Below are 27,197 nucleotides of genomic sequence, written 5' to 3'. Positions count from 1 at the left end.
CAACTTCCAGTGGGACTCAAGCCAGAGCAAGCTGGAACTTTTTCCAGTTAGACAAGAGGAATGAGGTATGTGAGATCTATTGTACAGTATGGTGAATACAGTATGGTTAATAATAGGGTGTATTTAAAGATAGAGTAAGTTGCAAAGCTTCTCACCACAAGAATAAGTCTGTGAGATGATGGATCTGTTCATTAGCTTGAAGAAATCATTTATCATGTGCATATGTACTTCCCATTTTATACCCCATAAATATATGCAATTATAATTTCTCAATTTGCAATACAATTTTTTAAAAGTTCCCTTGGAAAGGTCATTGTCTCCCTAAAGTTTTCACTGCCACTTTTATTTATATACCACCCCCCTTTTTTCTTATGTCTTAACCTTGAGGCTGCTGATCATTTCTCACAAGTGGTATTTATAAAAGTAAATATAACTGAGGAATTTAGGTATGCACCCAGAGAGGCAAGGAAAACAAGATCAAGAGAAGCCCATGAGAGTCTGCTTAGAAACTTGCGTTTGTGTAAGAAAATAGAAAAAGAAAGCTGAACCCGAACACGAGAGAACACCATGTCATTGCGACTGTCTGTGCTTTCACCTCCATCGATAGTCTCACACTCGACAAGACAACGTCACAGGACAGTTAAGATCAAGGAAAGTGGCACCAGACTGTCAGGATGCACAAGCTGGCTCTCTTGGTTCAGTTGTTAAATTTCCCTGAGGCTTATCTGTATAATCTCTCATCCAAGATCTGGGGATAATAATGGCCCTGACCCCACGGCCATCGTGAGAATTAAATGATCAGTATTTGTAAAGCACATGAAACAGCACCTGGCACATAGTGCTGGCTGATTCAGAGATCTGCACCTCAATAACTTCAGTCACATTCTCACAACGCTGCTTGCAGTACACACAATAGGTCCTGAGAGGAATTCAGCGAACATGGTGTTTAGCTGCAGGAGAAGGAACATCTAGGCCTCTGGCTTAAACCAGAAGGGCGAGAAGTCCACACCGGTGCCACCGTGACCCCCATTCCTTCCATTCTGCAGCTCCCCCATCCTCCATCCCCTGTGTGGCCTTTATGCATCTGTGTTCCAGGCAGAGCTGAGGAAGGAGTGGCCTGTCTCACAGGAAGGCTTTCTTTGTAAAGCAAAGGCCAGAACAAAACAGCTGGGTGCCCCTGTCCTAAGTGACATTCAGATTTTGAGAATTGTGCTTCTCGACTTCTAAAACTAAAGAAGACAACAGAGAACGTGCTCGTTGGGAGCTGCCGCGCCGGTGCACACACAATGCCCTCACAGCTCCACGCCCTCTGGTGTCAGGGGCTGGTCTGCTCTGACTTTCTAAGACTGCGGCCTTGGTCCCAGACGTCAACAGGAAACTGAGATGGAAGAGCTTTAGGGAAAATGTTTTGCACAGTTGGGACAAAGTTGTTTGTGCTCGGCAGGTGGCCGCACAGGCAGGGCTGGGCCCTGCTGCTCCCTCGCCTGCCTCCGTCTCCCAGGCTGGAGGCAGAAGCCTCCCTCCAGCTCACCCGCCTGCGTGCCACACTCCCTTCCCCACACACCCGTGGCACAGCGAGAAAATGACTGCAAGTAAATTCAAGGACTCTAGACATCACTCAGGGGAATGTGAGTGCTGAGAGGCGTTACTGCTTTGTAGGACAATGGCGAGGGGTCTTAAAGCTGGAGGTGTCTCTTAATTATCAAGGTCGCCTGTCTTCAATTGTAGGGTCAGGATGTAAGTAATAGTGGAGAGAAAGGGAGAAGAACTGAAGGACAAGGAAGATGGAAAGAAGATGGGTACTAGTGGTCATCAAACCCTCCAGGTGACCCTGGTCCCTTGGGTCTAATCATTTTCTTCCCAGGTGTCGCCTTATCTCAGATCTTGGCACCCAACCCCCAGTGCTAGAGAACCTCGTGAGTGTTCTGCCCTTCCTTCTTCCAGTACCCCTCTCGGGCAACCTGGCCATCACGGAGGAGACCCCACCACACCAGAATGAAACTAACAAATCAGAGATGCAGGGATCAGGTTGATGGTCATTGCTCTCCCACTACACAGACTGTTCATTAGTACTTACCAAATTCCTTTGAAAGGAAATGCTGCGCTGTGTGATTTGGGAAACTAATCCCCACCCCCCACCCTGGGGAACTATCCAAATATTCTTTTAAACACAAGGGGAAAACAAACAAACAAAAAAGAATTCCCAGCCCGTCTTTCTGCTTATAGAGTCCATTAGGAGTCATGGGAAAGAACGAGAACTCAGCTCTGCAGTGGCTTTCAGGACTTCATAACTAGACTTCTTTTATACGTGGATATGGACAGGACACTGTTAGATTGATACTCAGAAATAACTAAGGACAACACCAATGATCCAATCAACAAATTAGAATTTTCACCCAATTAAAAGGAAAACACATTGAACATCAAAGTTTGTTTTTATGTTTTGAAAGGCAGCATAAAGCAAGAGAAAACAGGAAAATTAGGTACCTCTCACCAAGGAGAGGACCAGAAAACATACCAGAGGAAGCTTCTAGTCTTTCCAATCTGCTGATCAGCCAGTCGAGGGAGCCAGAAAATTGAGCACAGTTTTTACGATTTCCTCTAATTAGAGCCGCTGCAAAAGAAGATGATTTCACGTTGATACAATTTTCCAGTTCAAAAATCAAGGTAAGCTAATGAGAGTTTTCAAATGTTGGATAAAAAACCAAATATCTTCAGGTATTATCTAAATCATATGCAAATGCACACACACACACACACACACACACACACACACAGAAAACAGATGTGCAAAATGACTTGATATTTATTAAATGGCACCGAAAAACTCCTCTGCTCATTAGAAGGAATGAATTCCAGAGAGCAGCATCCCACACCAGGAGGTGATAATGAAGGGGATGGAAAACCAGCGTCCTGGGAGTTCCCTCACTTGGGTTCTGATACCCACTGCTTTCAATTAGCCATGAGAGTAAATGGTCTCACTCCTCTGGAGTTCAGTCTCCTCTCCTCTGTAATGAAGAAGTTAGGAGCACTTTAGTTCTCCTGAAGATGCAGCCCGGAACACCAGGAGATATAACAGCAGGTATACAGACAAGTGTCACTAAACGTCACATGGAACAACAGGTGGGAGAGCTAGGGTTACTAATTTTGGAAGCCACATGCTTTTTCCTACTTCTCTTCTCCCCACTTGGAAAGTCGCCAGGCATCCTAAAGACTCAGATAACTTGAGGTCATCTATTCGAACTTTGCTTCATCCAGTCTTTTCTTCAGTCCTTTCACCAAAGATGACTTCTTGTATGAAATTCCTAAATGACTTTGGTCTCTTTCAACCTAGTTTTTGTACTTCACTTAAAATTTTAAAGTAAAAATTTAAAGCAAGCCCAGTAATAATTATTATTGTCATTACTATTATTATTGGTAAACACTGTCCTTACACCCCTAAGATTGGTCAGAAACGGCACAAGTGCTTACCGAGGGTTGGTGAGATTTTGCACAGCACAATATTTAAAGGGAGGAAGACTTGCCCACAAGGAAAATCACTATTCACCATCTGGCAGCTCTGGAGAGCCAACTAAGTGCTGGAGTCTGAGGCTACTGCCTGCCACCTCCTCATCAAGAGCAGGTGGCGCCATGGTTAGTGTGCGGCCAGGCTTAAAGACGTCCCTTGCAAAGCCTCTTCCCAAAGACAAGGAGGCGGATAAAAGTTATTGCCTACTCTAGAGTAAGAAAAGAGCAGAAGGGCAGAGAGACAGAAGTCTTCTCTTTCTACAGCTTCCTCAGAAGAACCTCAAACCTCCCCAACTCATGTACAGGATAAATGGGTGTAAGTTCATTTCATTATCTAACTTTTCATAATGAAGATGTATTAATTTGGGGGATACTGGGGATTGAAGCCAGGGGTCATTTCCCACTGGACTACATCTCTGGCCCTTTATATTTTTTATTTTTGAGACAGGGTCTCAGTAAGTTTCTGGGGCTGACCTTGAACTTGCAATCCTCCTGTTTCAGCCTCCTGAGTCACTGGGATTATAGGCATGTACCACTGTGCCTGGCAAGATGTATTAATTTTAGAATCAAATAACACAATAAAGCTACTTTTTCCAAACCAGAAAGCAATGGCATCCACATTCAGAGTGGGGTGGCGATCGCCATCAGATGTCTGGGAGTGCTCCTCTCATCTCCAGAGAACAATGGAAACTTTCAGAGGTGCCTCAAAACGTTGGACACGGACCCGTCTCTAAAAGAGGAACAAGCTTGCCATACCTTAAACTCATCTTTTATCCCTGGCTAGGTGGCCTTGAAGACTAAGGTAAGACCTTTCATCCTCCTGCCTCACTTTTGTCATTTATTTCAGAGATACTGATGCAAATGCACCAGGGTCAGAGGCTTGCACAGCGAATATGAGCCTGAACAAAACGCAACTATAACACAGTGACTTGCAAGTCGACTTCTGAAACATTGTAAAGCCCTTCACATCTGACACTCTGTCTTATTGTACCTTTGCACAGTGCATGAAACTTAGAAGATACATGACTACTTTCAGTCTTCTATGGAATAAGAATATAGAGTTGTTAAGTAACTATGTTACATGTTAAATATGATTTAAAAAACATTTTGAATGAAGTTTTTAAGAAAATGCTAGTCACTGAAATAATTTAATTAACATTGAATAACTAAATCCCTAAGCTTTCATTCAGTCAGAATGTGAAATGCAGGCAATACTGGTCATTAGTCAAAAATTATTATCGCGAAAAAATACTTTTTATTAGGGATGGTCGCCAACGTAAAATGGTTCAGCTTACAATTTTTTGACTGTATGATGATGCGAAGTAATACGTGTTTGGTAGAAACCACCCTTCAAAATTTCAATTTTGATCACTTTCTGGGCTAGGGAGAGGCAATACCATGCTCTCGAGGGATAGGGATGGGGATATTGGCCAGTGGCAGAGAGTGGCAGGTCCCAGTCAGACATGCGACCATCAGAACTCACAATTCTCTACCATGTACTGTGTTGCCAGTGCGTGTGTGTCGGGGGGGTTACACCTATTCAAAAAATTGCAGGAGGCGTCCATGGGCCCTTCCCCCACGTTCCTCACCTTGGGCCCAGAGCAAAGGTGCCAGCCATCTATGGTCTGAGATCTCTGAAACTCTGAGCCCCAGATCAGCATTCCCTCCTCTAAGTTGATCTTGTCAAGCATTTGGGACACAGCAGTGTCAAAGCTGACTAAAACTGCAGACACAGGTCTCTTCTGCCATATTCACAAAGCAGCCAATGATCCTGTTTGTTTCACACTTTGAATTGTGATAAATGAGTATTCAGAGAGTCCACCAGTCATTTCTCAGACATCTGTAGAAAATCACACCTGCTTGCCGGCATCCCACAGATTAATTTTGTGGATGTCAGAAAAGATGTATGGAAGAGGACCAGGCAACGCTTCTCAAACGACGAGTATCTGTGTCTACGGCACCTGACGTCTCCCAGCTGCAGCCCATTAATCTACCTTTTTCATTCTCCACCTAAAACACACATTAAATCTATCCATGTCAAATTCCAAATTGTTATAGATCATTGTTCCCACCTTCCTCTTCCCTTTCCAGGCTAAACACACACACTAAAGACAAGAAATAAGAAGAGCAAAATAAGGTGGGGGCTTACTTACACACAAACCCAAGGGCCAATCTCCCATCTACCTATTTGGAGAAATGGGGCTGGGGGAGCTTCAAGAATCTGGAGCTGGTATTTGCACCACACTCTTTGGTAGCTGAATAAAGGGCAATGAAATGCAAATAGCTTATAGAATCCCAATTATTGTTCAGATCGGAGACTCTCCCAGCCTGACTGAGGTATAAACATACATCAATGCATATGGTATCTGTCAAGCAATGACAATGAATTCAACAGAAGGGACGGGCAGCAAGCAGATGGTCCTGCAGTCTTCTGCACATCAAAATCCAACAGACTTTTATCTGTTAATTTTTCTAGTTATAAAATCAATAGTCACTATAATAAAAACAGAAAATCAAGAGAAATAAAAAAAAACAGTTCAAAAAAAGTCTCTCATAATTCTACCTACTGGAAACACCTGTTGCACTAAAACTACCTTGGATGTTGGGGGAGAAGGTCTCTCTATTTACACTGATGGATAAATGTTCTGTTTTTTCACATAACTGGAATTAAAATACAGCTTTTGTCTTTTACCATCATTTATCTAGCATTTGTCAGATAATTTTTTTTTTACAGAAGTAATGTTTTAACAGATTAACAGTAAATAACATAACACACAGGAAATGTAAGTAAAAGGTCAAATTCCCTCTCCCAAGAAGAAAACCACCTACCATCCTCCTGTGCATTCTATAAACACAAGGTGCCTTTCTCTGCATGTGTGTGTGTGTGTGTGTGTGCACGCACGCACACATGTGTATGGGTATGTACATATATACTTTGAGGGGGCATGGGGATTAAACCCAGGGGTGCTTAACCACTGAGCCACATCCCCAGCACTTTAAAAGTTTTCTTTTGAGACAGGATCTTGCTCAGAGCTTTGCGAAGTTGTTGAGACTGGCTTTGAACTTGCGATCCCCTGCCTGAGGCTCCTGAGCCTCTGGGATTACAGGCATGAGCCACTGTTCCCAGCTCTGCATATTTTTACTTTCACACAATCAGAATCTTAATCCATATATAGCAAGCCTTTGGTTTTTATTTTCCACTTAACATCAAGCCATAGGTTGTCACGCTAAAAAGAGCAACCACTTATTATTTCATATAATTTTCCAAATGACAGATTCATCTTGATTTTCAATAACTCAGTACTGCACTATATAAGCGTACTGTACCTTACATAACCCTGTCGATAGAAAGCTTGCTTTCAATTTTATCCTACGTGCAGACAATTTTACAGTGGACTTCCTTTCCGCATTTGGACAAATACTGTAGGACACATTTCTCGAAGTAAAATCCCCAAAAGTAAAAAGAAGATACTTAAAATTTTATATATTTTGTCAGAGCAAGGTTTGTCTGACTTTTGAATTTCATCAATTTACACTTCCAATAAGAACACATTACTAGACATCTTTTATCTGTGCCAACCGAGGAAGTAAAATGTCCCTATTTATTATTTCAGTTTGCATTTCTTTATTTGCCATGTTGAAAGTCTTTCATTGTTTATTATTCTTGGACTGATGTCACTATCTGTTGCCTATTTTTCTATCAGGTACTAATTCCTTTTTTTTTACAGATTTATAAAAACAATGTATTTTAAAAACTGGGCCTTTGTCTTTTGTATGGGTTATAGGTTTTGCAAATTCCCATCTGATTTTGATTCTATAATGATGTTATCTTAAAAGTTGTAGATACCATAGGGTTAATTTTATCCGTCTTTGGTTCCTTCCTTACTAACACAGTTATTCAGATGGGCAAGGCAGTTCAGTTAGTAACTGATAGGCAGCAGAGAGACGTGAGCCGGGGATCATGAGATCAAGGGAGTAATTCTATAAACTGGGCTACTGTGCTGAGCCCCACATGCTTTCTTTACCAGACAATTTACCTGCAACCCTGCCTGGCTTAAGTCAACAGGCTATGTTACATTCCTCAGCAAGAGACCCATTATCTGCAGGAGAAACGCAAGGCCAAAATGCCTACAGGAAGAACACAGGTTATCTGCAGGGAAGCCTTTTGTGATCCTTACACAGACCAGATCCTAGAACTCAGGGAGATTAGGATAATTGCACCTAATCATAAAATCTGTAAGAACCAGTCAGTAAGGACCAAACTGACCTAGACATGCCCTGAACCCCTGCCCTGTGCAGTGGGGACTTGGAAGTTTGATGCCATCCTGATGTCAGTCAAAAGCCTAGAGGTAGACCTGGTGGGACTCTGGAAACTTCCCTGAGACCTACAATAAAACTGGAGGTTAGGAAGCACACACCTCCCTTCTAAGAAGATCTACTCTCTTGCTTGAGAGTGCCTTTTTCTGTCCCTTCTGATAAACCCATCCCACTACTCTGAGTGACATGTCTGAAGTCCTCCTGGTGTGGCGGCAACAATTAGTGAGAAAGGACCGTGTGGCCACCTCAGCTCTGTGACAAGCACTGCAACACACCCACACAGCACTGTGGCTGGCTATGTCATCTTTGCTACCTACGTGTCCCTCTCTTGCCCCCATGAGCTCCAGGGAGAGCAGGCAACCTACCCTGGCCACCGCTGTCCCTCGATGCCTGGGTCAGGGCCCTTTCCAAGGCAGGCATCCGATTCATCTTTGATGAATGGATGAAGATTCTATTAGAGTCTGAAAGTCTGGGTCCCCCACCCCAAGATTCATATGCTGAAACCCTGCCCCCAGGTGATGACCTTGGAAGGTGGGTGCTTTGAGTGGGAATTAGGTCTTAAGAGCAGAAACCAGGAATGCAACTAATGCCCTTGTGACAGAGACCCTAGAGACACCCTCTCCCCTTCCACCGCAGAATCTGCTGGAGCCTTGAACTTGGACTTCCCAGCCTCAAGGATAACCAGAATCAAACATCTGTGACTATATTTTATGTTTTTTTTTTTTTTTTTTTTTTTTTTTTTGTTATAGAAACCCAAATAGAATAAGACCTTCTATCCACACCAAGATTCACAGGACCCCAAGTCCATGTGACCCAGCATGCCAGCCTCTGTTATAAAAAGATGTCCCACCAGGAGACACATAGGAATTAAGAAGCTGAGAAGGCAGACAGAAGGGAAATTGAGGCTTTCCTGAGTATTTAAATATAAAGACTCAGGATTACCTGGAAGAAGCAGGTGTGGGATGAGCAATTAACAGAACGTCCCGGGAGCAGCCATGAGCAGATTGAAGGTAAATGTATTTACAGACGGGGCATTTTCATTTTGGAGGAAATATGCTTAGAATTTCTCTCTTGTTCCATTAAAAAAAAAAAAATTAGTTAAAAAGTCAAAAGTATTCATGTGCCTGAAATCACTGTGTTCTTAGTGACATGTGACATACATGGTTATTATCCTATTACCTTCCTTCAAGGAAAGTTTCAGGGAATACTCACTATGTCAGTATCAGGTAACAACACCATCAAATTCCTTCTTAATCAAATGAGATGTAAAGAGTTAAGGGAAGAGACACATATATGTAATAAATGTTTGAGTTTCTTTGATACAGAGTAACACCAGACATTCTGGAGGTGCGGTTCTGGATTGGAAGAAAGGCCAGGGAGGACCCCTGAGAGAGCAGCTGCAAGTGAGCCCAGGAGGAAGGGCAGGGCGGGGCCAGGCGCAGGGCTGGGGTGCTCTAGAGGACAGGCTCAGAGGCTGTCAGGCAGCCAGAGGCCGTGGACTTCAGGGGGGAAGAGCATGAGGCTCCTGCAGTCTGAAGTTAAGATCAAAGGAGACAAACATTATCACCTCATGTACATATACGACTGCATGACCGATGTGATCCTGCAATATGTACACTCAGAAAAAGGAGAGATGACACTCCACTTATGTCTGATCTATCAAAATGTATGAAAGCATTCTACTGTCACGTACAACAAAATAGAATAAAATAATTTTTAAATAAAATTAAAAGATTGGAGGAGAGGAGGAGAGGAGGCAGAGAGCCTCCAGAAACCTTGTGGGATCTAAACATCACTCAGGTCTCAAGTACAGTCCTCCCTCTATATCCAGTGGGGACAAACCCACAGGAACAAAAACCCTCAGATACTGAAGCCCCCTGTGTAAAATGGTGTTGCTTTTGCACATTAGTCTACAAACGTCTTCCCTCATTGCTAGGTTACTTATAATGCCTAAGACAATTGGAAGACCATATCAGGAGTTGTTCTACTGTGTCATTTAGGGTCTGGCATGGATGCTAAACTTCTGAAGTTTCAGTCCCTGGCCAGTTGAATCCACAGAGCCAGATCCCATGCTGGGGTGAGCTGACTGTACTCAGTGAGTGTCAGGTACATACGTGTGAGATGGACATGGTATGTTCAGGGAAAGGAAGGGGTAGAATTACAGAGTACAGAAGTTTCAGACTGGAGACAACGATAAAGAAAGCTGTACTTCCTCTCAAAGACCAACCACAATAACGATCCTATGTCTACAAACTAATCCAGAACTTTCCTTGTTGTATCCACTAGGTCTAAGGGAGATTTCTTTTTAAAAACCTATTTGAAAGGCAATAATGAGAAAAATGAAAGCAGAATTTGGAGAAGAAAATATTACCTGTCAACAGGGAAAGGTAATGACATAACTGTCCAAAGAAATGGGCATAATGGTTAGAAGAGCAAAGTAAAGTGATAGGCTAAGCATCTGACACCTTTAACAAAGTTAAGCCACCCAATGGCAAGGGGACTCACTATGACCACTTTACATTATTTATTATAAGTACGGGTGTCACTGGCTACCCGACCAGCGTATTTCCAAGTGCCTTACATTAAATTATGTAATCAGCACAATGATCCTAAAAAAAATAGGTACTTTCACTTCCTCCACTTTGAAGAGCAGGAAATGGGACACAAATCTGTGATCATGTCCAAAGGTCACATCAGTGGTGGAGCAGGGCAGTGGGGGGCTTGATTGCAGTTTCAGGAATGGGCCCCTGGCTGTCAAACCCAGTACTGGGAAAGTTCCCTCCCTGCCAGAACGACTGGTTTCGAGGCCAGGCACTGTGAGGCCAATGAAATGTGAACCATGGTTTACCATGGGGTGTGGGAACTGGCACGCTCTTTCTCAGTCAGCCATGAGGAGCAGCCTTCTTCCCTCATGTCACAGGACCATACAGCCCCAGGAACAGACGCAGCCAGCAGAGGCCATAAAGGGAGCCAGCTGCAGGAGGCCGGCTATCACAGAGGCAGAGTGGAGGCAGGGCGGAGGCCTGGGCTAAACTCACTGGCAGAGTCCCTGGTACATGAGCCCACGAGCCCCCTGTGTGGCTTAAGGGTCAGGATTAGGGTGCTCGGTTACCCCGACGGAACATGTCCCAACAGACACACCATTCCATCTGCAACTGCTCAGTCTCTTTCTGTTTGAGGAAGCCCTTTTAAAGTCGCATCTCTGGCCAGGTTCTCACAGAAGCACACCACAAAACTAGTCACAGTGAGGAGCTGTGCTCACACCCAAGCCCAGCCCTTAGTGAGGCATCCACAAAGACCCTGCTTAATCCCCACGTTATGCCGTGGAGTTTGGGGAGTACAGACTGGAGGGTACGCAGCTCAGAAGGATAAGGCTCAAGTGCGGACTTTGCTGTGGCAGACCTTCTATGGCCACATGAAACTCATCATGATTCCTTGGCTCAAGTTCACTGCTCATGGACCTGCCGAAGGGACCAACAGAGACTGTGGGAATAGTTGACGGGAAAAGGTAAGATCATATCCCCTCAGCTTACCCACAGTTCCTCTGTGCATGACCGGCTCTACCCTTAGACACGCAGATGACACTTCTTCACAAAGCGCCTCCTTTGAGGAATGCATCTGGTGTCACACCAGGTCAAGTTACACTGTGCTGTTAAAAATAAAACCCACTCCACTCTGACCCTCATTCATGAATTTAGTGCTCTAACTTCTGCACCTAGAGAAAAACATACTGTTTAGTATTTTGGCACCAGAAATCCTATCCTGAAGATGCTGAGGGTAAAATAATGAATCCAGACTCCTGTAAAACTTCAGGGTCCTTGATTGTGCTCACAGAAATCTTAGCCACATGTTTCTTCTTATGTCAACAAGGCACCAGAGTTTTAGCAGATAAATTTGTGACTCTACAAAGTTTAATGACGTTCAAGTACATTACAAAGAAATTTAGGTTGGATGACAGAGTTGCAAAAAACAAAGTAGCTGTTCTTGCCTTCAAAACCAGGACCCCACAGCCAAGTAAGAAACATGGTTTCTGCTGCAGTACAGACAAATGCCCATGACCCAGAGAGTCGCCTACTTGCAGACAGGGTAAAATTGAGGCCCCTCCCTGTTCTGGATAAGAGACAAGGAGAAGCTACTGCAATAGCTCAGGCCCAGAATAGCAAGGCCTGGGTCTGCAACTATGCAACAGGAACGTGGCAGAAACTACCCCAGCGTCACTTAACATAGGTTAAGTGCACTTAGCAACTGAGAAAAGCAGACCCCATCGAGGTCGGGGAAGGAGACTGAGCAGATCCCCGCCATGATGGGGCTGCGGGAGAGGGAGGCTTGGATGCTAACTCTAGAACAAAGGGGAAAAATTTAATTCACATCCACACAGCGACCCCTGACCTGCACAAACCATAGCACAGACAGCCTCCACCCTTAACCCAAGCTACCTTCCTCACTCAGACAGATTTAGATAGTTAACATCTTAGTTATTAGTAAATATTTAGTCCTTATGGGGAACACGTTATAAAACTGCTATAACTATATGCGCCCATGTTAAACAGGCCAACCCAGTGGCCTGGAGAACCCCAGGTCCGTGCTTACCCAGCAACTCATACAGAGAGTTCAGGATGGATTTCCAGGACTCCCCGGCCTCTCGCCCCGCGACGTCGGCGAAGTGCGCGGCGCTGCTGTAGACGTGCAGGCGGTCGATGCACTCTAGCACGAGGCTGATCATGCCCTGGAGGGTAGAGAACCCCATCAGAAGCCAGCTGCTGGCAGGGAAAAGGCTGCCCGGCCCGAGAAAGAAGGCTGGCTCACAGTGTGCCTGTCAATCACGGAGAAAACCGAGATAGCTTACTTAAAGGTCGGCAAGAAACGTATTCGCACAGGAAACGATATTCAAAGGGTTTAAGGGATTTTAAACCTCGAGTGCCATTTTCAAAGGGGAAAGGAAGAATCACATAGTCATACTCACTTCGGGACGACTTTTGCAGGTTTCATGCTAGACTCAACGAGTCCTTCATAAATGGCAGTCCACTGTTAAGTAAGCATCGGAGCAGAGCCTTGCTCTTAGGCTTACTATGATTACTGAATTAAAGACATAGTAAGTTAAAGAAAAGCCCATGCAAAGATTTTAAAAAGAAAATCATTATAAATCAGTTAACTGAGGAGAGTGGAGGGCAGCGGCATTTCCGGTTGCTCCGTGGCTTAGGGTTCAAGCACCAGGACTGCTACTACCCATTGATGTGGGTGACAGGGGATCCGCTCACCTTGTAGCATCACACACAGTATCTGAGAAAATCAGAAATTTGGCTTCATTGACCACAGAATGAGAAAGAGGACGCTGGAGCCAACTTGACTGTGGCAGCACTGGTCCACCAGAGAGGGGAGGGACAACAGAGAAACACAAAGGACAGAAAAACCCGTGTGCCAGAGCAGCAGCCTGGACCCAGCTGCTCCAGAGGCTGCACTGGGAACCAGGATCTGAATAGCGCTCTGTGTTTCTCAACCGGCCACGGACAGCTGAGGGCCATGGGGCCACCTGGGGGAGATGTGAGTGCTGCTGCAGACTCGGGAGGTCACAGCTAACACTGCCAGAGCCCCAGCAAGCACCTGCCCTGGGGCCTAGGGTGCACCTAGCAGCACAGGATTAAAACAGGCACAGAGAAGACTGTACCCAGGGGGATTCAAGTCAGAAATACTGAGGGGAGACCCACTAGAGTCTCCTTCCAGGCTGGTGGATCATGTGATCAGCAGAAGTGGGTCAGGACTCTGAAGAAGCCTGTGGAACACACTCTGGGACTAAGCCTAGGAAGGCTGGGTTGGTGGGCAGCAGGGGGCTGGAGGATTGGAGAAGAATCCCTGGAGGATCCTGAGATCCAGACTCTAGCAGGGATCAGGAACTGCCAGGCCCCAGGGGTGTGCTGGTCTAATCTCCCCGGAGCAAACACCACCCAGCAAAGCCCCCGAGGCCTGATTAGACCTAAGCCCCACCACGGAACTCCCCTCCCAGAATTCTGCACAGGCCCACGCTAGGGGTGCACGGAGATGCTCTGTGCAGACAGTACTCAGAGGACAGTGCTTCCCGTCCTTCCCAGCTCCCACTGGAGAGAGGGAGGCTGAGGCCATCTCACCAGCTCCAGGTCTAGGCTGCTCCACTGGCAGCTCCGGGAGCATCACAGAAACAGGAAGGGGTAATTCTAAGGGGTACGTAGAAGAAATGGAAAGAACTACCCTTGGGCATAGGCCTTGGCAATCCATCTTCCGTGGACAGTTTTAACCACCGTAGTAGAGACCATCCTCCCTTCTTTTCTTCTTGGTGTTCCTGCTGTGACGATTGCTTCATTGCATATACACACATACATATTTGTTCCTTTTTTCTCAACTTTAGCGCTTTTAAAGCAATTATTTTTCCTTGCCATGTTGTTTGAGGGTTATGACACTTTTTGTTTTGTTTTGCTCTTGTTTGCTTGTTTTCGTTCTCTTTCTCTTCTTCCTTCTCCCTCCAACAGCTAAATCCCCTTGTTCTTTCTCCCGCTTTTGTTTTTGCTATTTTTCTCCTCCCTCTTGATAACCTCCTCTGGCTACAGCTCTACTGCATTTTCTCAGTTCACATTTTGAAAATTCCAAACTTTTTTTTACCTTCCCATCACATTTTCCTTTCTCTTGATGAACTGTATCTCTACCGTCTCTTAGAACTACTTGGTTCATGTTCCTCCTGCCCCCCCCCATTCATGTTGTTGTGGTATTAGTTCTATGGATGGTATAGTTGTAACCTGCTCCTTACTACGCTGCCAGTTCTTGTTCACAGCTATTTATTGTGTTTGCTGCTGGCAATGGCTGACCTCATCATTCCTGTTTTGGGGCAGTTAGTGTGGTAGATGTCATAGTAGGTACTGGATATTTATTTTAATGCTGCATATAGTTTGATTCAATTTTGTTTTGTTTTGTTTTTCCTGCTTTTCTGTGAAGTGCTGGGAATCTACAGGAGAACTACAAGTTCACAGGGAATAAAACTCTGCTACTGAACTAAATCCAGACAAGAGACAGCTCACCTTGATCTACACCCAAATAACCATACTAAAAGTTCAGCAACACTTTATTACAAATAACAAAAAAGTCAAAACCCTCAAACAAATGATCAGGTACCAAGTAGGAACGGCTGGCAGGACCCTTGGTTTCCACTCCTGGACCTTCTACAGCAAAAACAGAGAGAAGACACTTTGGCAAGAGAAGGTCTTGCCCTAAAAAGACCCACACATTATAGTGAAAGAGAAATCAATCCCAAAAGATACATAAAATCCAACCCAGGAATACATGAAATATGAATAAACACAGTAACACAATACCTTCTAGGTTCATAACTCACAAGCAACTTACTCCAAAAATATTGAAATGGATAAAGTATCATAAAGAATTCAAAAGAATGATTATAAAAATGAGCAATGAATTCCAAGAGAACACAAGCGACAACTGAACAAATCAGAAAGTTAATAAAGGATATGGGTGAAAAATTCAATAAGGAGCTACACATATCAAAAAAGAACCAAACAGAAATCTTGAAATGAAAGAATAAATCAAACAAAATGTTCATTTGAAAGTCTCTATTAGAGTAGACCATACTGAAGACAGAATCTCAGAACTGAAAGACAAGCACCAGTCTTGAACATTCAGGCAGTATTAAAGGAAAGAAAATAAGTAACGATGATAGGGTTAACAAGAACTCTGGGACAACATTAAGAAACCAAATTTAAGAATCAAAGTGGGTTACAAGTTACAGCTAATAGCATGGATAACCTCTTCAGGTTAATAGTAACAGAAAAATTGACAATGAGATGAACGCCCAAATATAGAACCCCAAATAGACAAGATCAAAAAACAAAACAAAACAACAACAAAAAAACCTTCTAAATGATGCATTGTGATTAAAATACTTAACATAAAGAGAAAGAATAGAATTTTAAAAACCTCAAGAGAAAAATGTCAAGTCACATTTAGAGGCAAGCCAATCAGAATCATTTCTGATTTCTCAGCATGAACTCTAAAATCCAGGAATGCTTAGAATGATGTGTCCCAAGTCCCAAAAGAAAATAACTGTCAAATAAGATTGCTATATCCAGCAAACCTATCCCTCAGAATCAAAAATGAAATAAACTTCTAATATATGCAGAAACCAAAAGAATACATGACTACTAAGTTGGCACTACAGAAAATACTTACAGAAATATTACACACCACAGAAATAAAAAAAAAAAAACTCTAGAGTTCACAAATGAACAAATCTCATTTGAAGAGTAGTTAAGCAAATGAGAACAAGGACCAAATTAAACATAAAAAATAAAACAAAATGGCAAAAATTAATAAACATCTCTCTGCAACAATACTGAAGGTAAATGGTCTGAAGTCTCCAATACAAGATATAGACTGGTAGAATGGATAAAAAAAAAAAAAACAAGATGTAACTGTATACTATTTGCAAGAGACATAACTTACAGGCAAAGACGGTCACAGTGAAAGGATGGAAATTGATATTCCATGAGAAGACAGTCTCAAAACCAGCAGAACTAGCCCCTTTAATATCCAGTAAAGCAGAATGCAAGTAAAAATTAAACACAAGAGACCAGGAAGGTCACTTCTTATTGGTAAAGGAACAATCCAGCAAGATGATATAACAATAATAAATATTTATGCCCCAAACATTGGTCAACCTAATTCCATAAAAGAGATACTACTCTAATTATAGCCTCAGATAGATCCAAGTACAATATTAGGTGATTACAATACATCCCTCTCACCACTAGATAGTTATCCAGACATAAACTCAGTAAAGACTTTTCAGACCTAAAAATTTTTATAAAAAAGGACTTAACAGACATCTATAGAATATTTCATCTGACAACAGTCAGATACACTTTCTTCTCAGAGGCTCATAAAATCTTCTCCAAAACAGGACCTATTTTAGGTCACAAAGCAACATTTACCAACTACCAAAAAAAGATAATTCCTTACATAAATTCTGATCATAATGGAATGAAATTAAAAACCAATACCAAAAAACCTAAACAAATTATATAAACATAGAGATTGAATACACTTTTGAATAATAAATGGGTGAGAGAAGAAATCAGGGAAGAAATTTAAAATTTCCTGGAATCAAAAGAGAATAATGATACAACTCACCAGAACCTCTGGGACAGTATAATGTCATCTCTAAAAGGAAAGTTTATAGCTGTGAGGGCATACATAGGAAAATCGGAAAGATCCAAAAAAATAAAAACATTTAAAAAGACCTAATGATGTATCTCAAGGCACCTAAAAAACAAAACAAACAACAACAACAAATTCCAAAACCAGTAAAAGGCAGGAAATAATTAAGATCAGATTTGAAATTTATGTATTTGAGAATAAAAATACAAAGAATTGATAAAACAAAGAGTTGTTTTTTCAAAAAGATAAACTAGATTGGTAAGGCCTAAGCTAAAAAAACCAAAAGGAAAAAGAAGACCCAAATAAATAAAATTAAAAATGAAAAAGGAGAAATCACCACAAACATCACAGAAATCCATTGGATCATTAGGAACTATTTCAGAAACTTACCCTCAAATAAAGAAAAATCTGAAAGAAACGGAAATGTTTTTAGATACACATGACCTGCTAAATTGAATAGGAGGACATAGAAAATTTAAACAGATCAATAACAAGAAATGAAATAAAAGCAGTAAAAGTCTTCCAACGAAGAAAAGTCAGGGACCAGATGGATTCTCACCAGAATTAGTTTCAACAAGAACTAATTCCACTGCTCCCCAAATTATTCCATGAAATGGAAAGAGAATGAACACTTTAAATTTGCTCTATAATGCCAGTATCTCAATCATACCAAAACCAGATAAGGGCACATGAAGCAAAGAAAAATATCAATCAATATCCCTGATGAATTTAGATGCAAAAATTCTTAATAAAATATTAGCAAATTGTATGTAACAGCATGTTAAGAATATTGTACATCATCACCAAGTTGGTTTTATCCCAGGGGTGGAAGAATGGTACAGATGCAAATCAATAAATGTAATTCACCACATGTAGAGAATTAAGGAGAAAAATCACATATCATCTCAATAGATGCAGAGAAGACCTTCAACAAAATTTAGCACCCATTCACGATAAAAACACTGAAGAAACTAAAGACAGAAGGAACCTACCTCAACATCATAAAAGGTATATATGTTAAACCCAAAGCCAACATCATAATGAATGGGGGAAAACCAAAATCATTTCACTTAAAACCCAGAACAAGACAAGGATGTCCACTCTCCACTCCTATTCATGTATTAGAAATTCTAGCCAGAGCAATTAGGAAGAGAAAGAAATAAAAGAGCTAAAAATAGGAAAGAAAAGTCAAATCGTCCCTGTTCGTAGATGCCTTCTATACTAGAAAATCCAAAAAACTATACCAGAAGACTGCTAGAGTTAATAAACATATTCAGTGAAGTTACAAGTTACAAAATCAACATAAAATCAATAGCTTTCCTACACATCAGAAATAAATCAGTGAAACAATCCCATTCAAAATAGCCTCAAAATTTTAAAATACTTAGGAATAAATCTGAAGAGGTGAAAGACCTGTGTAATATAAAATATAAAACAAAGAAGAAAGAAATTGGAGAAGACTTTAGAAGATGCAAAGTCCTCATATGTTCATGAGTTGGCAGAATATTGTTAAAATGACCATACTGTCAAAAGCAATAGATAGATTCAAAGCAATCTCCATCAAAATACAAAGAATGGTCTTCATAGAACTAGAAAAAAAATCCTAAAATTCATTTGGAAGAATAAAAGACCCAGAAGAAGCAAAAGCCAGAGCAATGAGCAATTCTAGGCCAAAAATGCAAAGCTAAAGGCATCACAATATCTGAATTCGAATTATACTACAGAGATTAAGTACCAAGAACTGCATAGTACTGGCATATAAACAGAAAAGAAGACACAGAGACACACCCACACATCTGCAGACATTTGATCCTTGACAAAGGTGACAAAAACATACATTGGACATCTCTAGTAATTAGAGAAATGCAAATTAAAACAACTCTAAGATTTCATCTTACTCCAATTAGAATGACTTTTTTCAGGAACACAAACAATAATAGATGTTGGTGTGGATGTGGGGAAAAAGGCACACTTTTACATTGCTAGTGGAGTTGCAAATTGGTGCAGCCACTCTGTTAAGTAGTATGGAGAATCCTCAGAAAACTTGAAATGGACCCACCTTTTGACCCAGTTATCCCACTCCTCAGTTTATACCCAAAGGACCTAAAATCGGCAAACTACAGTAACACAGCCACATCAATGTTTATAGCAGCTCAGTTCACAATAGCTAGATTGTGGAACCAACTTAGATGCCTTCAACAGATGAATGGATAGAGAAACTCTGGTATATACACAAAATGGAATACTTTTCAGCCATAAAGAAGAATAATATATGGTATTTGCAAATAAATGAATGGAATTGGAGAATATCATGCTAAGTGAAATAAGCCAAGCCCAAAAAACCAAAGACCAAATGTTTTCCCTGATAAGTGGAGAATGATATATAATGGGGGTGGGGGGTGGGGAATGAGAGAAGAATGGGGGAACTTTAGAATATGTAGAAGGAAATGAGAGGGAGGGGTATGAAAAATGGTGGAATGAGACAGACATCATTACCCTATGTACATGTATGATTACAAGAATGGTATGAATCTACATTGTGTACAACCATAGAAATTAAATTATGTATCCCATTTGTGTACAATGAATCAAAATGCAGTCTGTAAAAAATTAAAAGCTAAATAAAAATAATAATAATAATAATAACATACACTGGAGAAAAGACAGCCTTTTAAAACAATATTTCTGGGAAAACTGGTTATCCATATGCAGAAGAATGAGACTAGACCTTTGTTCTCACCCTGCATAAAACTCAACTCAAAATGGATCAATGACCTAAGAATTGAATCAGAAATTATGGAACTCCTCGAAGAAAATGTAGGGTCAACACTCCAACATACAAGAACAGGCAATGATTTTCTCAGCAGGACCTCTAAAGCTCAGGAAATAAGTTAATAAGTTGGCATTAAATTAAAAAGATTTTGCAAAGCAAAGGACACAATTAAGAATGTAAAAAGAAAGCCTACTGAATGGAAGATCTTTGCCAATCGTTCCTTAGACAGGGATTAATATTCAGAATATATTAGGAACTCAGAAAACTTAAAACACCAAACAACAGCCCCATTAATAAACATGCAAATGAACAAAACAGACTTTTATCAAAAGAAGAAACAAAAAGGATCAACAAATAGATGAAAAAAATGTTCAACAACATTAGCAATTAGGAAAATGCAATTCAAAACTACACTGAGATTTCATAGAGTTAGAATAGCAGCCATCAAAAATACAAACAATAATAAATGCTGGAGAGGATGTGGAGAAAAATAAACACTTTTACACTATTGGTGGTATTGTAAATTGGTATAACCACAATGGAAATCAGTATGGAGGTTTGTCAAAAGACTAGGAACAGAATCACCTTATGACCCAGCTACACCACTACCTGGTATTTACCCTAAAAAATCAAAGTCGGCCCACTATGGTAAATGCATGTTCATAGCAGCACAATCCATAATAGCCAAACCATGGAACCAGCCTAGGAGTTCATCAGTGGATAAATGGATGAAGAAAATGTGAGATACGCACACACAATGAAGTTTTATTTATCCATAAAGAAAAATCATAGTAAGTAATTTGCAGGAAAATGGATGGAACTTGAGAACATTATGTTAAGTGAAATAAGTGAAATTCAGAAAGACAAGGGTAGTAGGTCTTCTCTCACAGGTGGGAGCTATAGAGAAAAAGGAAAAGAAAGGTGTAAGGGGTATCTCATTAAAATCAAAGGGAGAACAACAGAGTAGAAGACAGGAACCAGGGGCAGGGAAGACAGGAAGGAAAGGGGAATACTAGAAAATTATACTGGACAAATTCTATTATTTTATTGTGTGCATGCATGAATATGTAACAACAAATTTCGCTATAAAGTAAAATTATAGTGCACCAATAAAAAAGGAAGAAAAATAGACCTGAAAATTTCATTATACAATTTCCTAAAAAGCAACCTAATTTTAAAAATATGCTTTTATTTATTATTATTCCCAGATTGAGGTTTTCAAAATAAGGTGAAGTGCTTAAAAGAAAAAGCTAAAAAGAAATGATCAATCAAATCAGCTTTATTTCATGCAGAGAATTTAAGAGGTGCCATGGACCTAAAACCATTTCTAGTTCCTATTAAAACTGTCTTACATGAGAAACTGAGGAAAGAAAACAAAAATAACCTAATCCAATATGAAGTCAATAATACTTAAATCAACATTTAAAATTTAGGTTTAATTCTTCCAGAAAGTAAATAAACAGTGCAATAACTTGGCACATATAAAGTTAAAAGCTCCAATACATCACTCCACAGTGCTACTGGTTTTGTTGACATGTTCTTTGCTTTCGTGCCATTGTGGTCTCCGTTCTACTCTGTCTTTCTCACAAGTAGTGAAAAAAACTCAAAAATTAATGTCAGTTTCAAAGGTATCAGAAAACAGCCTTAAAACTCAAAAATGGCTTTAGGGATTATGGGCTCTCAGCAATGTCCTCTAATCTTTTTTCTTAGATACTTTTGCAAACATACTTTTCATCATAAAAGAAGGCACTGTTCCCCATCAGGGAACCCGGAAAAGAACTTCCAGTCCTGCTGACCTCCAGGTGTTCCTGTCCACCCTGACAGCCGCCTCCCCTGAAGCTCTGGAATATGTGGGACCAGCTAGACATAGCATGGGGACAATGGCCCTATCGCTTGGTCCTTCTTTTAGTCTGTTTTTAAAGGATGGCTCACAAACTCTTTAGCAGTGGATATTTGGTGAAAAAAAATCAGACATAGAAATGTAACTTAAGCCAGTAAAAATGACAGTTTGGGTGCCCTGTTCCCAAAGGGAGCACAGAGCTCAGTCTCCTCCTGGGGTATCTCCAGTGCAGCTCCCTCTGCGCACGAAGCTCCTGTGGTCCTGAAGCATCACCTGCAGGAAGTCCCCAGGCCCCTGCAGAGCGCTGAGAACCGCCTGTGTCTTGTTTGAGGCTCTGTATTTATGTAACCAACGTGGAGCAAAGCGCAGTGCTCGCGAATGGCCAGCTGAGGGCCGCGATCACAGTACACGCCCCTCCCAGAGGGGCGCAAGTTCCGCCCTGTGAAATCAACACCACTGACGGAGAAATAAACGTCAGGACCTGGACCGCCAGGCGTGCCTCCCTGTGCAGCAGCTCACCTGCTCCCTCCACCGCAGTGGAAAGACGGAGAACCTTCCACAGCAAGAAGAGCAGGGAGGAGCCGGCGCAGACTCACCTCCTCCTGGAAGAGGTTCTGCCGGTTCTTCAGGGCGCGCAGCCGGTTCTGCTTGTCCTCGTGCTCCAGGTGCTCCTCGGGCGGGTGGAAGTAGCCGATGAGGTCCTGCAGGCTCAGGCTCACCGACTCGATGGGCAGGTCGGCCGCGGGGGCCTTGGTCTTCTTGCTGAGAGCGTCCAGGCCCCTGGAATCACAGCAGACATCTTACGGTCACTGACCCACGATTCTCTGTTACTGTCCTTTGATTGACAGTCGCACAGGGTTACTCGCTTCCTCTGCCACTGGACGGCACATGGAAGGAAGGGCCTCCTGTCCTCCAGCAACAAGGATGATGCATCCCTGAGCAACAGCACGGTCGCCACGGGTGTCACATCCCCTGCCAGAAGCCCCTCACCCAGAGGCGCAGGACCCACGCCCACAAAACCAGTGGTCTGGATATCCAGAGGTCAACACTTCATTTTAAAGCACTATATACTTTAAGGCTTGAAGCCACATCTTCCCTGATTCATAATTCTGACGTTTGCTTGATGTTTGTTTACCTTTTTAATTAAAATACATATATTTTTTATTTTTACAGACACATTTAGATTCATTGTACACAAATGGGGTACAACTTCTCATTTCTATGGTTGTACATAATGTAGACTCACACCATTCATGTAATCATATATATACCTAGGGTAATTCTGTTTCATTCTACTGTTTTTCCATCCCCTCTCCTCCCACCCCTTTTTCCTCTACACCAAAGTTCCTTCATTCTTCTCTTCCCCCCATCATCCCCCTCATTATATATTGTCATGCACTTATCAGAGAAAACAGTCTGCCTTTGGTTTTTTTGGGCTTGGCCTATTTCACTTAGCATGATATTTTGCAACTTCATCCATTTACCAGCAAATGCCATAATTTTATTCTTCTTTATGGTTGAGTAATATTCTGTTGTATATATATACCACATTTCCTTTATCCATTCATCAATTGAAGGGCATCTAGGTTCCACAATCTAGCTATTGTAAATTGAGCTGCTGTGAACATTGATGTGGCTGCATCACTGTAGTATGCTGATTTTAAGTCCTTTGGGTATAAACTGAGGAGTAGGATAACTAGGTCAAAATGTGGGTCCATTCCAAGTTTTCTTAGGATTCTCCATACTGCTTTCCACAGTGGCTGCACCAGTTTACAACTCCACCAGCAATGTATGAGTGTGCCTTTTTCCCCACATCCACACCAACACTTATTGTTGCTTGTGCTCTTAATAATAGCCATTCTATTAGAGTGAGATGAAATCTTAGGGTGGTTTTAATTTACATTTCTCTACTTACTAGGGATGATGAGTACTTTTTCATATCTTTGTTGATCACCTGTATATCTTCTTCTGTGAAGAGTCTGCCCATTTCCTTAGCCCATTTACTTGTATTTTGGGTGTAAAGTTTTTTATGTTCTTTATAAATTTTGGAGATGAGTGCTCTGTCTGAAGTGTGTGTGGAAAAGATTTTCTCCCACTCTGTAGGCTCTCTTTTCACATTATTAATTGTTTCCTGTGCTGCGAAAAAACTTTTTAGTTTGAATCTATCCCATTTATTGATTCTTGCTTTTACTTCTTGCACTTGGAGGTGTTGTTAGGAAAGTCTGGTCCTAAGCCAACGTGATGGAGATTTGGGCCTACATTTTCTTCTATTTGGTAAAGGGTCTCAGGTCTAATTCCTAGATCCTTGATCCATTTTGAGTTGAGTTTTGTACAGGGTGAGAGAGAGGGGTTTAATTTCATTTTCCTGTATATGATTCTAGTTTTCCCAGCACCATTTGTTGAACAGGCTATCTTTTCTCTATTGTAAGTTTTTGGCTCCTTTGTCTAGTATGAGGTTACTGTACTTATGTGGGTTTGTCTCTGTGTCTTCTGTCCTGTACGACTGATAGACCTTAGAAGTTGGGAAGATCTCCCATGTTCTTGGATAGGCAGAATTAATATCATCAAAATGGCCATACTGCCAAAGGCACTATACAGATTTAATGCAATTCCAATTAAAATCCCTATGACATTTCTCATAGAAACAGAAAAAGCAATCATGAAATTCATTAGAAGAATAAAAGACCCAGAATAGCCAAAGCAATCCTGGGCAGGAAGAGTGATGTAGGAGGTATCACTAAACCAGACCTTAAACTCTACTATAGAGCAGTAGTAACAAAAACGACATGGTATTGGCACCAAAAGAGACAGGTAGACCAATGTTTGTTTACTTTTGAAGAGGAATTATTTCCAGTACTGTGATCACTGACACCAACTACTATATTGTTTAACTGCTAGCAGTTAAAAAATGTTCTATTGATGTTAATTCAAAAAATTACATATTGATTGGTAAACAACCTACTGAAGTGCCTTTCAGTTATCCAAAATAAATGTTTTCCAATCTAAAAATTAGATTAAGATAGAAGAATAAGGTGTACTTTCTCACCTTTGAAGCAAAACACTAGCAAATAGGAATGTGATAATTTGTTGAGCTTACTGAGATTCTCAGTTTTTAAAACTCACAGTTTTGAATGTGTCTGGAAAGCATGTTAAAATGTGATGCTTTTAAATAAAAATTATTTCAAGGTAAAAAGTTTGTTAAAAAAAAAATACATGAAGCAGATACCATAAAAAAAAAAAAAAAAAAAGAACAGCCCTGCTCTAGTTGATACCATAGTGCTCACTGGTCATGACAAAAATCAATGCACAGAAATATTCAAATTCCTGCTTTCTGCATCAATATAACTGTATGGCAATATTTCATTGCAAAGTAATCATCTTTGTTTAAATTTTTCTGACTACATCAAAAACTTGCATTTTAGAAACAATAAAAGGCCTATTAAGAATTAATAAGTTAGCTTTGAACTTTATAATGCTCAAAACATTTAAAATGTATCATTTACATGAAGAAAACATCATTTTGGAATACTGAACTTCCCCTTCATCAGTCAGTAAAAATAATAAAACTGCAACTATTCTAAGGTTTCTGCCTGAAATTCCATATTAATTTTGTCATTAGAGTTCATCTAATACTCAGTTTTCATCACTTCTATAACTTTTCCTACTTACTGCAAGAAGTACCATATAGAATAATGCAATTAATACAAGTAATATAAACAAATATAAAAATGACACCTTACCCCATCTCTAAGTCTCTAAGACTTACTGCATCTGATGAAGTTTAAGGTTTAAATGAGGCAAAGAAATGGAATAAACACTAGGGGCAGCATGAGGCTGCATGCTATGCACATTCTTCAGTCACATAAACACCCTCCCAACACACACACACACACACACACACACACACACACACACATCAGATGGTTTATAAAAGCAGATAGTCATTAAGTGGATGGTAATATAATATTGGGTAGGGAAGATCTTTTTTACATTACAAAGTCAAAAATGGCTTATTAATTTAGCTACTATAATAAAACACCTTAAAGTTCTTTTCCAAACTAACACATTATAGAAAGTATTTGCAATTTTTATATGATGATAAGAAATTAACTTAAAAGCTCTTAATAGCCTCATAGAAACATTAACAAATCAATGAAAATGAAGAAATATAGTCAATAAACATAAAATATATCCATTCCCAAAGTTTACAAAAGCAAATTTTAAATAATGAGATGTATAGAAATTTGTAAAAATGTATACTTTGATTTTAACATCTTCATTATTTTGATTTATCCGTATATATAAAATCTCAAGAAAATTTTCCTAATCAAATTTGCAAATTTAAAGAGACAGAGGATATCCATTCTGTATAGGCCACAAGGTGTGCTGATAGAATGTTATCAAAAAACACAGGCCACAAGTTTGATTTAGTGTGTGGACATGCAACTGTTTCAATCATTAGGTAGAAAAATCAGTTAATACAAGGATCACTATTTTTTAATGTACTTTGAAACTCATCAAGCATCTAGGCTTCATTATTCTCTCTGCAAAAGGGAATGAAGTAAATCTAGCATAAAAACAAGTTGCAGAGTAACCCCGACCTGTAGCTGTCGATTACGAGTGACATGCACCACTTGTAAAGTCAGTTCCTTTCTCCTTCATTGAAAAGAGACGTGCTATTGTCTAAGCAGCATTTTGTACTGTGTTCTGCCACCCTCCCTCACTGTATATTTACATTGTGGAATTGTGTACCTGTAAACCCAGGAAGAAAATGACAATAAAGTCAACCACCAGGACAACCAAAGCAGAAGTACCTTATAAATCTGTTGAAGAGGAAGACCGTGCTCCGGATGACTCGGGCTGTGCGTGACTCTTCGTGCTGAGACCTAGACAAGTTCAAGCCATCGTCCATGTGGCCTTCGTGGTGCATAATCGCCTGCAAGAGAGCAGAAGTGACGCCATGGTCCCCCATGCTCCTGTCCCATGCCAGCATGAAGACCTTGCACTCCCCAAACGCTGAGCAGTGACCCAAACAGAATCAAAAGGCAGGTAGAGGCGTCCCTGTGCCTGTGTTAAGAGTGAGTAACATACACAGGTCCCTGTAGAACCCAGCCTGCGACGGATTCATTCAGTCATTGTTTTACACGCTGAGTCAATAAATAGAGCTGAACAGCAGGGAATTTCCACCTGTCTCCATTCAAGAAATGATCTCTGGCCCCCGCAAACGCGCTGCAAAGGGAAGATCACACGTCCCATTCCTGCAGCAGCACAGGCTACACAGCCGTCCCCAAGAGGCTGACTGAGCACCAGGCACTGAGCAATGCTTCCCAAGATCCAAACCGAATGTTTTCATAAGCTCTTCTGTTAGGTTCTATGTTTTGAAATTTCTAATAAGAAAATGTTAGGAGAGGTAAGTGCAAACATCGTAAGTAAATAGCTCGAGGAATTTCACAGGGTGCACACACATGTGGAACCAACACCCGATCAGGAAGAAAGACATCAGGGCAGTTTAAAGGCCCACTCCATGCCCGGAGCTCCCTCCTGCCCTGTCTTTGCAATGCTCCC

General features: G+C 41.1%; 1 protein-coding gene across 6 annotated transcripts in view; it reads right to left on the bottom strand.

Moving 5' to 3' along the window:
• Positions 1 to 27,197, bottom strand: part of Ryr2 (ryanodine receptor 2) — a 605,596-nt gene that overhangs the window by 277,289 nt on the left and 301,110 nt on the right. For all 6 annotated transcript variants that reach the window (XM_047520965.1, XM_047520967.1, XM_047520968.1 and 3 more), the window contains exons 14-17: positions 26,447 to 26,568; positions 22,229 to 22,412; positions 12,415 to 12,550; positions 2,519 to 2,614 (exon numbers count right to left, since the gene is read on the bottom strand). In XM_047520965.1, the coding sequence (XP_047376921.1) occupies positions 2,519 to 2,614; positions 12,415 to 12,550; positions 22,229 to 22,412; positions 26,447 to 26,568 (538 nt within the window). The remainder of the gene's footprint in view (positions 1 to 2,518; positions 2,615 to 12,414; positions 12,551 to 22,228; positions 22,413 to 26,446; positions 26,569 to 27,197) is intronic.

Source organism: Sciurus carolinensis, chromosome 12, assembly GCF_902686445.1.
Source record: "Sciurus carolinensis chromosome 12, mSciCar1.2, whole genome shotgun sequence".
NCBI lineage: Eukaryota > Metazoa > Chordata > Mammalia > Rodentia > Sciuridae > Sciurus > Sciurus carolinensis.
The sequence above is the reverse complement of the archived record's forward strand: the minus strand, read 5'-3'. Positions and strand labels throughout refer to the sequence as shown.